The sequence below is a fragment of the Anastrepha ludens genome, chromosome 6, assembly GCF_028408465.1.
Source record: "Anastrepha ludens isolate Willacy chromosome 6, idAnaLude1.1, whole genome shotgun sequence".
NCBI lineage: Eukaryota > Metazoa > Arthropoda > Insecta > Diptera > Tephritidae > Anastrepha > Anastrepha ludens.
This window is the reverse complement of record NC_071502.1, coordinates 88,765,425-88,778,370: the sequence shown is the minus strand read 5'-3', so window position 1 is coordinate 88,778,370 and position 12,946 is coordinate 88,765,425. Positions and strand designations below refer to the sequence as shown.

The following is a 12,946-nucleotide window of genomic DNA, read 5'->3' as shown; positions in this document are numbered from 1 at the left end:
AGATACATTAACATCCAGCGATTGCTTACTGCAGATTTTGGACGAGTGGCATTGAGAATTTATTTTCATATTTTTTTGGTTTTTGATTTTTCAGTTGTGTTTATTTTTATTTTTTTTAATTTGTTTTTTTTCGTTTGTTTTATTTTTTTTGTTTTTCATTTTCTTTTTTCTTTGTCATTTGTGTTTTTTCTTTTTCATATGTGTTTTTCTTCATTTGTTTTTCATTTGTGTTTGGTTTTCATTTTTGTGTTTTGTTTATTTGCTTTTTTTTCGTTTTTTTTTCTTTTATTTGCTTTTTTTTTTTTTTTTTTGTTAATTTGTGTTTCTGTTTTTTGGCGTATGGCTTTTGTTTTTTTTTTGTGCTTGTTGTTTTTGTTTATTTTTTTCATTTGTGGTTTTTGCTTTTATATGTTTTTTTATTTGTTTTTTTTTTCGTTTTTGCTTTTTAATCTTATTTTGTAATTTTTTGTTTGTAAACTAGTACGAAACCGTCATTACAGCCTATCGTCTATGGTCCCATGCTAACGAACAAAAAAGTTCCCCATCAAACTGAAGAATTTTACGACAGTCGATTCTACGTTACTCGAACGCCCCGGATTTATATCCAGCCCAGAACTGTTGTTCCAGCAGATTTCCCTTAATATTTATGGGAAACGTTTATGCTGTTACAACAACAACAAAAATGGTTTCAACAGGTCTGGGCTACAGCCAACCTTACCTTTGATCTTTTGCGTATTGTCTTCGCAAATCGAATAATCAACCGAAATGGTGACGTCAATTGGCCGTCTGGAAGCTGCGACTTAAATTTAGAATATTTTATGTGGGACGGCTTTGAGGATAAATGCTACGCCCATTATCGAAGACAATTTAACAATTGAAAATTGAAATCTTGCGAAAATGAATTGAAAAATCATTTAAAACCAGTCTTGAAATTGCGTATCATGCTTGATGGCAGGTTTTACTCTTTCCAATAAAAGAAAATAAAAAAATGGTCAGGAGAAAAATATGCACGCATCCTTTATATACTCGTATTACCGAATTAAACTCCAAACGCTAGATGGGCCACCCTGCATTAACCTGTAATCTTTCATTAATTGTGTTAATCTAATCTCTTGACCATTCAAAAATGAACAAGCACGATAGTGTCGTGCTTTGTTTTTTGCCTTAGTAATTTAAAAGGCTAGAATTTTTATTACAAAGCTAAGTACAAATAAAACCGTCGCCTACTCAATCTTGATAAGGCGCGCTCACTGATAATCATACAGAGCAGGTATGCATGTGTGTCTGTATGCAGATTTCACGCGTTACGTACGACACTTTCCACACTTTTACTTGCCATACCGATCTCGAAAATGCTAATCCTGAGCATATAACCACGTAACTTTGTAAAAAATACTTTGCACTGCACTTTAATCGACTGTCTGCACTCAGCGTTTCAAGTATCCATTGCTGTGAAGTGGAAAAATCACTTCAATCGATTGACTTGTTTGGTGTCACTACTTGCATTAGCAATATTAATCACTCAACTACTTGATAAACTTTGTGTTAAACGCATACACACATACATGCACAATACACATACACAAAGACGAACACGAACGCTCTTTTGCGTTCTCGGCACTGAAATAATCAAATTGTTTTAAATTGAATTAAGCGTGGCAGGCTAGCAAGGCGAGTCTAGAGTCGGGCAGGAAAGGAATAGCGAAGGAGGAGGGAGGGAGTGATGGGTGTATGTGAGCTTTCAGTTCTTTACGCTTGCTAGTATTTTTCGTTCCAAGTGCGCAATGGCGTTGTTGTTGGTCCTTCGTCACACACAAGTCGCTAAATTCATCAGTCGCCTACTAATTAAAGTGCATATCTGCAACAAATGCGCGTTTTATTAACGTAATAACATTTACACGATAAGTCATGCTAGATAATCAGGTATAAGTACAGTACCTGTAGGAAAAGCTTTTATATGTAGATGATTATTGATTACTTATTTGCTCGTTTTTCCAAGAATTGGCTTATTTTTTAATTAGCCGTCAATAAATTGCACTACCTGGCATATAAATAACGGGTTTTAAATAGGCACATAACAACTTTGAAGCTACAAACGTACACTTAATTTCTTCTATGCCCAGTCAATACCAGAATGTAACGGGAATTCTAGAATTTCACGATGGAAGAGTATTGTCGAGGCTCTATGCTCCCGAGTGAAGTAAACAAGGAAACAAAAAAAAAACTGGCGCGTATCGAAAGTTAAACAGAAACAGTTAGTAGCATCTCTTAGACGACGAACACACACGATATTTCAACCAGATCGGTATATCTTTTTGTGCTTGGCCTTCGTTTGCATCGAGGAAGTCGAGTGATTTTCCTTTTCCATCACGACAACGTATCAGCTCACGCCTCAGTAGTTGTAGTCGCAAAATGAATGGAAATAGGATTCGAAGTCGTTTTACATCCTCTCTATTTTACAGACTCGTCTCGCTCGGATACTTCGGACTACTATTTGTTCCCCAATTTGTAGAAATGTCTGGCAAGAAAAAGGTTTTATTCAAACGAGGAGGTGATTGCAGAAATGAACGGTTATTTTTCAGACTTGGACAAATCCTATTCTTCGAATGGATCAGCAAACTAGAACAGCATTGCAGAAGTGAAAAAATCAGTTAAATGAAGCAATATGTAAATTCTGATAGATATCAATTGTAAACCGTGACTATAGGGGCACATTCAGTATGGTGATGCTCTTATGAATATTTATGAATTTTCGTGGAAATGAAACAAATTCAATTTGCATACTTATTTATTTAATGTCACGATCACAAGAGTAATAATCCGCGTATTCTCTCTTTGCCTCTTTTACTCGCGTAAACATGCGTAAAAACTTGCTTCAATCCTTTTCTTTTTTAGGGAATGAGAAGCGGGCCATCTGGCGAGTTTTCCATAGATACAGATTTTGACTTAGGTCTCTACAAGATTTAATAAACTGAATAAATAAACCTTGTTGTTGTTGTAAGTTTCTCATAAGTGTTTTGGGAATGCCGCGGGAGTGCCAGTTTTTGGTCAGATATAAATCCGGGTTGTCCCAGAATCGAAAGCCTCTAGATGATTTGAAGCGCTGCAACTTCTCCGATTGAGATGTGCAGAAGTTATCTTAAGTTTCTATTATTTTCTTCTTTTTTTCCAAGTACATTTCTTTATTGCGATCTGTTTTTTAAACATTTCTTTTATTTAAAGCTATTTAATTAATTTAAGAGAAAAAAATATTATATAAAAAATATCTATTGAAACCCCCTATATTTACACCTCATATCAAGTAGCCGTAACCGCATGAGTTGGTGCGTGATTACCATTCGGCAATGCAGAGGTTCGAATCTCCATGCATGAAACAGTAAATTGATAGAAAAATGTTTTTCTCATAGCCGTCGCCCTCGGCAGGCAATGGCAAATCTCCGAGTGTATTTCTGCCATGAAAAAGCAACTCAAAAAATATCTGCCGTTCGGAGTCGGTTTAAAATTGTATGCCTCGCCATTTGTGGAACAGCATAAAGACGCACACCACAAATAGGAGGAGGAGCTCGGCCAAACATCTAAAATGGATTTAAGCGCCAATTAATTATTTTATTTTTATCAAGGCATATTTACAAGGGATCATAGCAGTAGAGCAAAAACCATAATGATGTGTAGTTTGTTGTTGCTTAAAAAATCAATCGAATCAGCTGTTGCTGTGCCTTTCCTCGTACATAGCAGTTCAAACACTGGCAATAAGAAATGTTTCTATGTTAAGTTGTCATGAACCAATTTACAACAAGTTGCTTAAGTACTGGTTATAAAAATCGCGTTTAGAGGAAATCGTCATGCATCCATTTGCAACTAGTTTAAATATTGGTTATAACAAGTGTTTCTAAGGTAGGTTGAAATAAACCAGTTTGCAACTAGTTGTTTTGAAAGTAGTGAATAAAGTTATAAGGCTAGTTTATTTTGATCGCTTCAGAGAACTAAAGATTTTTTCCATAATATTTGCAGAATTGAAAACGATTTTATTTTTTATAAAAAGTGCTTCTAAAGTAGGTTAAAATGGTCAGTTAGCAACTAGTTACTTTAGAAGTAGTTGCTAAGCTAGATTTCTCTTCGTTAAATTCATGTTGGATTGTGAGTAAAATCGTAGGGCTGGATTATTTTAATCGCTTCAGAGGACTAAACATTTTTTTCATAATATTTGCAGAATTGAAAACAATTTTTTGTTATATAAAGTGCTTCTAAAGTAGGTTAAAATGGACCAGTTTGCACTAGTTACTTTAAAAATAGTGAATAAAATTATAAGACTAGTTTATTTTGATCGCTTCAGAGAACTAAACATTTTTTGCTATAATATTTGCAGAATTGAAAACGATTTTACTTTTTATAAAAAGTGCTTCTAAAGTAGGTTAAAATGGACAGTTAGCAACTAGTTACTTTAGAAGTAGTTGCTAAGCTAGATTTCTCTTCGTCAAATTCATGTAGGATTGTGAGTAAAATCGTAGGGCTGAATTATTTTAATCGCTTCAGAGGACTAAACATTTTTTTCATAATATTTGCAGAATTTAAAACGATTTTTTTTTTATAAAAAATGCTTCTAAGGTAGGTTAAAATATACCAGTTTGCAACTAATTACTTTAAAAGTAGTGCTTTTACAGTAGGTTAAAATGGACCAGTTTGCAACTAGCTACTTTGGAAGTAGTTGCTATGCTAGATTTCTCTTCATCAAATTGATGTTAGATTATGAGTAAAATTATTTTAATCGCTTCAGAGGACTAAACAATTTTTCTTATAATATTTGCAGAATTGAAAACAATTTTGGGTTTTTTTTTATTAAAAATGAAATAATATTGTACAAGCTATGTACTACTACTATGTATATTTATAAGTATGTACACTTGAAATTTTTTCGGCAAAACGAAAAATCAACTCAACGACTTGTTTACAGAAATGAAACCTTTCGAAAGCGTAGGTTTCACGCTATACGCCTTTGCGTTTGTCGTAGACGCATGCGCACTTTTTCTATTGCAGCTTTAGTCTCGTTATATAATAACCGAGGTGTGTACGCATATAAAAGTGCTCTACTTTTCGACAACATGATTTTCGACTTGTGCAGTTATTGCTTTAATCACAGCACTTATGCTTTTGATTTGGATTTTGTATCGAAAATGGTGGCACTATGAATTAAAACAAGTCGGAAGTATTTTTGCAAACTCAAAATGCTTTGTTGCTACGTGCAAATGTGCATCTAAAGCTGTCGAAATTTGCTACGAAATCCCCAAATCGGTACCCCTGCGATATTTGCATTTATGGCTGCAGTTGTGAATTGCTCTACGTACTCTCGTGTGCCGTTTAATCTTGATTGATGAAATTCCAACACACTTTGTCTTCTTTACTGAATTGGCGTATTTACGATGCCTATTGGCAGCGAGAGATTAGAATATATGGGTGTGCAGAATTCTTGATTAGGAGCAATCGCTCGAACGTAAAGCTGCAGGTGGTCTCTGCTTATCTGCGATGCAAAGGAAAAATATAGCAGAAGTACGGAGTCTATTTATTTTCAGCTAAAAGTAGCAACAACACTTGAAAATGCCAGTCGATAGCAAATGGTTTGAAATTCTGACCTCTCTTTTGTTTCTCCAAATATTTTATTGATCCTGTGATAACTTTTACCACTTGTACTTACTTTTTGGATCGAGTTGTGTGTGTGTGTGTGCATATCATACTAAAATATGTAGATTAGATATTAGGAAAAACATTTTGTGGGCTCTACCCAATGGTAGCCACACAGAAACCCATCCGGCTAAGGCGGTCGAATAATAGGCCAAAAAGATAACTTGCCCCTGTAAATAAAAAAAAGTGATTTTTGCCAGCTTCGTTGATTTTATTCAAGGATGCTACATTACAAGGTTTGTTCCGCAGGGTGGTGTCCTTTCACCTTTACTGTTCAACTTCTATATATCGAAGCTCCACCAGCCACCAGAGGGAGTCTCCTTGGCTTCCTAAGCTGACGATTGCACAATAATGGCGTCGGGCAATGATGGCCTGTGCGCCAATGTGAACGATTACCTCACCAATCTTTCTCGCTTTTTCACTGCGCGGAATCTACAACTTTCCCGCACAAAGTCCACGGCGTCCCTCTTTACCACCTGGGCAAAAGAGGTCAAATTGCAACTCAAGGTCAGAGTCGATGACACACCAATTCCGACTGTTGACGATCCCAAAATTTTGGATGTAACCTTTGACAGTTTGCTCTCGTTCTCTGCGCACACAACCGCAATCGCCACTAACGTCCAAAATCGCAACAAGGTGCTCAAATGTTGCTGGCGACATTTAAAGCAATTGGCCGGCCGGTTCTAAACTATGCTGCGTCTGTCTGGTCGCCTGGAACTAGTGACACGCAGTGGATTAAGCTATAGACTTGTCAAAACACTGCTATTCGGACAGCGAGGGCATGCCTCCAGATATCCCCTCTACAACACCTACACAACGTGGCACAGCTGCTTCCTGTAAAGGAGCACACCAAACTCATTAGCAAACAGTTTCTGCTAGGGTGCTACCGCAGTTCCCACCCATGCAGATACCTGCTTAAGCCGGAGCCCCAAGCACGTCAGGAGGCACCTCTTCAACTATGCCGACGAGATCCAGGGCAAAACGAATCCACAACTACTGGACCGGACAGTGTTTAGACAGACAATAAATGGCATTCATTGGGAGACTCTCACCATCTTTTTAAGCTGCCGACCCCCGCTAGACGAAGACGACCGGTGATTTACAGTACAATGACAACAACAGCAATAAAACACGTTTCCGAGATTCGCTATTAAACGACGTCGAATGCATCACTTAATAAAGACAAACATGAATTGCACTTTATAAAAATAACAATAAGAAGAACAATAGTATGGTGCGTGGCCTACCGTTAGATGAGTTAGACGGTAACGATCGGTGACTATACCGCACTGGCAGTACCTAGTTAACTGCTACAACAACAATAATAATAAGGTTCGTTCGTGCGGTAGTAAGCCTAACGCCACGGGAACAACCCGGATTTATTTATAGCCGCCAAAGACTGCCACTTCGGGCCCGTCACCGAAATTTTATAAAAAAGGTCTTATGTTGTTGTACTCGTAAGAAAAAGAGCAATCACAATAAGGTGCGGAAGCGTCTACTCTAAGCGGATACCCAAATTATGTGCACAATTTTATTGATTCTCTGCGCGAGAACGTACGAAAAGGGCTTTTATTAAATTTTTTAAGCCCTATTCCCGATTTTCCCAATTTTTTATTTTATTTTTGTTTAATCAACTGGAGTGTTGATTTAATGCATATCTTTTTTAAATTTTACCGAAAAATGTCTTAAACAAAAAAAGTCGTATATTCATTTTTGAACTTTATTTTTTTAATTGAATCATTTTTTTGTTTTCTTTTTTTCACTTTTAGATGGAGCACAATAAGCGCTATTCCAATGAAGTGGAGGAGCGTTTCCGTCTTAAAATTTTCAATGAGAACAAATTGAAGATCGCCAAACATAATCAATTGTATGCTGCCGGCAAAGTTCCATTCAAAATGGGAGTAAACAAATATTCCGACATGTTGCACACTGAGTTCCGTGAGACCATGAACGGCTTCAACAACACATTGAGAAAGCAGATGCTGTAAGTACAAAGCAGGAGTGTTAAAATCAAAAGACGATTGTGTGCTTGGTAAAATTTGATACAAAAAAAAATTTTGTGTTTAATAAAAATGCTTGAATTTAGTGCAAATGTCCTGGCATCGTGACATTTACAAATTATGTAGAAATACGATATACAGTGGCGAGCGTAACTGAGTGCATGATGATGTTTTTAATAATATTTTATAACTTTTTTTGGTAATTTTTTTTCTTTTTTTTGTGTTTTTTTTTTTTGTAATTTTTTTCTTCTTTTTTATAACTTTTTTCTCTTTTTTATAATTTTTGTTTTTTCTCTTTTTTTAATTTTTTTTTGTAATATTTATTAATTTTTTATTTATTTTTTCCTATTTTTATAATTTTGTTTTTCTTTTTGTTATAAATTTTTTTTCTTGTTTTATACTTTTTTTTTTAATTTTTGTTTTTTTTTTTCTTTTCTTATAATTTTGTTTTTCTTTTTGTTATAAATTTTTTCTCTTTTTTTAAATTTTGTTTCCTCTTTTGGTTTTCTTTTGTTTCTTGTGTTTCTTTTTTTATAATTTTGTTCTTCTTTTTATTATACATTTTTCCCCTTTTTTTAATTTTTTCTCTTTTTTATAATTTTTGTTTTTTGTTTCCTTTTTAATTTTTTTTTTTTTGGTATACATTTTTTCCCCCCTTTTTTATATATTAAGTTTGTTTTCTTTTTTTATAATTTTAGTTTTTTTTTTTGTTATACATTGTTTTTTTTTAATTTTTTTTTCTATATAGAAAACACATTTTTTTTAACCAAAACCATATAGATAAATTAAACTTTCAAGCTGTATACAACATTTAGGAAAGTCTAGCAAATTTTCATCTACGCTTTAACATTTTAAATTGAAATTTTTAGAAAAATTTCGGGTATGCAGTAACATCGGTCACTAAGGTTAAGGTTAAGTAGTAATATATAAATATCATTACGCTATGAGAGGAACGGCAACTATTTTCTAAACGGAAATTTTTTGCTATTCTGAAAGTAGCAGAATGGATTATTGAGAAGAGATGGAGCCGGAAACAGATTGGAGTCTTTAGTGGCAGTCAGGCTGCACTAAAGGCTCTGGAGAATGCAAAGGAAACCTCAACGATTGTTCGAGAATGTAAGAAGAAGCTCAATTCTGTTGCAAGACATAAAGCGCGATGGTCAGGTCCAGAACGTTGCAGAACTGCAAAGTGTTTTGTGACAAGCTCGAAGAGAAAACTGTCGGACTTTCTTCTAAAACTTGGAAGAAAAAACGTTCGGTTGATGGTCGGTATTGTTACAGGAAACAATCAATGGAGTCAGCATATGATCACCATTGAAATCATTGAGGACCCGATTTGCTGCCTATCTTGCTTAGAGAAGGCGGATGGCACTGATCATTTTCTCTGTGGGTGTCCCGCATTTGCCAGAGCAAGGCTTTGAATTTTGGATTTCGATGTCATGAGAACGAGTAAATTTGTTCTCTCAAACTGGAGGATATTTTCAGATTTACCAAAGCATCTGGAAAATTCTCACGGATGTAACTACCTCTATTTCTCTATTCTATCCTATCTTTTTCCATCTCTCTTTTCCCCTTTGACTATCTACTCTTTTACTTTCCAGATCTCTAAATATTATGGACCTGAGTGTTTTAGGAGTTACCAAATTTCTCAGTGCTTCTTGGCTCGACTTTTCAAATTTAAATTTCAAGGTTACTGGGTTTGAATTTGGTTGAGGTGCTATGACGAGTTGAGGGCTCCATGAAGACCATGAGGTCGAAAAAACACGTTTAGAGCGCCTACCGTTAGATGAGTTAGATGATGACGAGCGGCGACTACACCGCACTGCCAGGTCCCAGTTAGCTGCTTCAACAACAACAGTGCGGCCGAAGAGCAAATCCTATTCTCAGACATTCATTCATTCAATATGGGTCATGAAGTGCAAGTTTTAAACCGCTTGAATTTTTGTTGATATTTTTTTCTGATGGACTTGCACACTTCATTTCATATAAGAATTTATTTCTTGTGGAAGATGAATGCGCAAACCGTTTGCAAAAAAAAATCATTAAGAAGATTCAACTATGAAAAATAAAACCGTAAGAGCTGTTACCAAAAAAAAAAATTGTTTTAAAATCAACACAATTCTTTAGCCGCTTAAAACTTGCTCTTTTTTATAAAACTCTTACAAAACTGCATACTCGAAATTTTCAAAAAAACAAAGTCCTATTAAAAAGTTCAAAATTTACAATTTTTTTGAATCATTGTAAATTCTTTATAAACTTTGAAAATTTGATTTACATAGGTAATAAATAAAAAAAAATGATTTAAAAAAAAATGTAAAAAAATTAATAAAAAAAAAATTTTTTCGAAAAATTAAATTTAAATATAAAAAACATCATCGTGTACTCAGTTTTGCTCGTCACTGTACATACGTATGCGTGTTTGTTGTTCTATGGTAATGCTATGGTAATTCACTGCCATGCCATGATGCCAGGCTGTTTCCGCTCAATTATGAACTGCTCTTATATGTATTTTTTGTTTTTTATTTCTTTCAAACGTATTTTTTATAATTTTTAACTTGATTTGCCTAATATTATTATTTTTTTAATTTTTTTTTTCGCAGCGGCATTAGTAAATTCAGCGGCGCCACTTTCATTTCACCTGCCCACGTCACTGTACCTAAATCTGTAGACTGGCGAGATAACGGCGCTGTTACCGATATTAAGGATCAAGGTATTGCAAACTATTTGGCTAAACAAATATTTTATTTTTTTTTTTCTAAAATGCTAACATACGGATTTTCAATCCATTAGGTCACTGCGGTTCCTGCTGGGCCTTCTCCACCACTGGCGCACTCGAGGGTCAACACTTCCGCAAAACAAATACGCTGATCTCACTCTCCGAGCAAAATTTGGTCGACTGCTCTAGCAAATATGGTAACAATGGCTGCAATGGTGGTCTGATGGACAACGCTTTCCGCTACATTAAGGACAATGGTGGTATTGATACCGAGAAGTCCTATCCCTATGAGGGCATTGATGACTCCTGCCATTACAATCCATCGACTGTGGGCGCTACCGATCGCGGTTTCGTCGACATACCTGCCGGTGATGAGGAGAAAATGAAGCAAGCTGTTGCCACCATTGGTCCAATTTCGGTAGCCATCGATGCGTCGCATGAGTCATTCCAATTCTATTCGGAAGGTGTTTACGTGGAGCCCTTGTGCGATGCAGAACAATTGGATCATGGTGTGTTGGTGGTTGGCTATGGTACCGATCCCAGCGGTCAGGACTACTGGCTGGTGAAGAATTCTTGGGGCACCACCTGGGGCGACAAGGGTTACATTAAGATGGCGCGCAACAAGAAAAATCAATGCGGTATTGCTTCCGCTTCTAGCTACCCAATGGTTTAGGTCGTAGGCCATCTCCCTCTAACATCACAGGAACCAAATTCAAATTAAATTCTAAAATATGTATATATAAGATTTATAGTATGCTAATTACTTTTTTTGTATTCAAAAATGAACTTGTCACTTTTTAAGAGTTTTTATTTTTTGTTGAATATGTGGACTTATATATATAACAAAACATACACCACCTTCACCGCCATCAATATACAATAGTATATACGAGTATATGAATGTATGAATCGTACTATATAATAGTTGTGTAAAAATGTATAAATAAAAAATCCAAAAAAAATAATCTTGATTGAGTTTGACTCTTTATAATAAATTTTTAAGTTACGGTTTTTATGGGTTCAATTCAAAATTAACACATTCGATACTAACGTTCGCTGAGTGCAATATCGCACGTTTGTAGGCTGACTAGCAGCGGTTAATGAACGGAATAACGTTAGTCATAATGAGGATAGTTACGTCGAAGATTGGACATTGGAAGTGCTTGACTAAGAAGAATTTAATAAACCAGCTGGAGGCCGGCAATCTAAAATGCCACCTAATTCTACTATTGACAACCCTACTATAAATATATTAGCACACGAGCCTGAGGTTGACGTCGAATCGTCTCCGATCAGCAAATGAAAGACATAAATTTCCATGAACTGCACAACCTAGCGCTGGATAAAATGGGGAAATAGGGAAACCTTAGCAACCAAATAAAAAATTCGTCAACTAACCGAAGAGCATTACCGCTCGAATGGACGTCAAATTGAAAGCTCTGCAGAGAATTCGCTCTCAAAGAGAAAAATATCAAAGAAGGCACATGAATGAAAATCCAGTAACAATTTGCAAATTTTAAGAACAGCTGATTAAATTGTTGGCAGTAAAATCATATAAATTAAAATTTTTTCAGTTGAGCTACCTCGTATTAAATGAAAAAATTAAGCTTTTGCTTTCCTTTTGTAGCTCCATTTTACTAATATATATCGAGTATTGCACACATTTCTCTTATGCTTTCCTCATTCATCATAAGATCTCGTAGAGTATGACCGGTTATAGCTCTAAGTGTTCGCATTTTGATAGCTGAGATAAGATGTTCTGTAGCGTGTCTCAATGATAGGCTATGTTCAGAAACGCATTATAATGCGCAGTACTTGCAGCGCTGGAAGCACTGTCAATGTGACAATTCATGCAACTGATAGATTTGTTGAAAAATTGCAAATAGATTTGTTGCATTTATGAACGCGCTGTGCAGTAAAATGGAATTTTTACTAAGTTTGGTCATGGACGATGTATGTGAAGAAAAAAACGATAGTCTTTTATTAAATTTAAGAAAGAAAAAAAACCGTGTAAATCTTAAAAGAAGGACATATCTTGTCAAAAGTTTAATATCAAAAGTTTAATATCTTTTTTTTATTCGCTTATATGTGATGAGTAAATTAGAAAATTTTCGCTGGGCGATGTTGCTATCTTTTTTTAAATCTTTATTAACTTTTTTTTACTTCATCTACGACCTTAGCCCAGAGCACGCTCTTTTTCCTCCTTCCCGATGTGAACTCGTTCTCCATGCTCAGTCGGACTCTGAGCAGTAATTTTATCTCCGATGTACTAAAGTAATCACTAAAACCAAGAAAAGTATAATAAAATAAAGTTTAAATATCGTATTTTTCATCAATTTTTGTATTAAAAGCTAAAATAAATAATTAAATACCCACCCCAAAATAAAGTTTAAATATCGTATTTTTCATCAATTTTTGTATTAAAAGCTAAAATAAATAATTAAATACCCACTTTTCATCAGACATTGTACTAGCGTATTTATTGGCAGTGTGAAAATTTTTGCTGCAAATAATGCACGACTTTTGATACAAAAATGACGTCTAAGAACGCGTT

At 35.1% G+C, this 12,946-nt stretch overlaps 1 protein-coding gene across 1 annotated transcript in view; it reads left to right on the top strand.

Moving 5' to 3' along the window:
• LOC128868648 (cathepsin L) overlaps positions 1-11,363 on the top strand; it is a 39,874-nt gene extending 28,511 nt beyond the window's left edge. The window contains exons 3-5 of the mRNA XM_054110961.1: positions 7,446-7,660; positions 10,277-10,386; positions 10,467-11,363. Coding sequence (XP_053966936.1) covers positions 7,446-7,660; positions 10,277-10,386; positions 10,467-11,065 — 924 coding nt within the window. The 3' untranslated portion in view covers positions 11,066-11,363. The remainder of the gene's footprint in view (positions 1-7,445; positions 7,661-10,276; positions 10,387-10,466) is intronic.
• Positions 11,364-12,946: the final 1,583 nt, after the last annotated feature.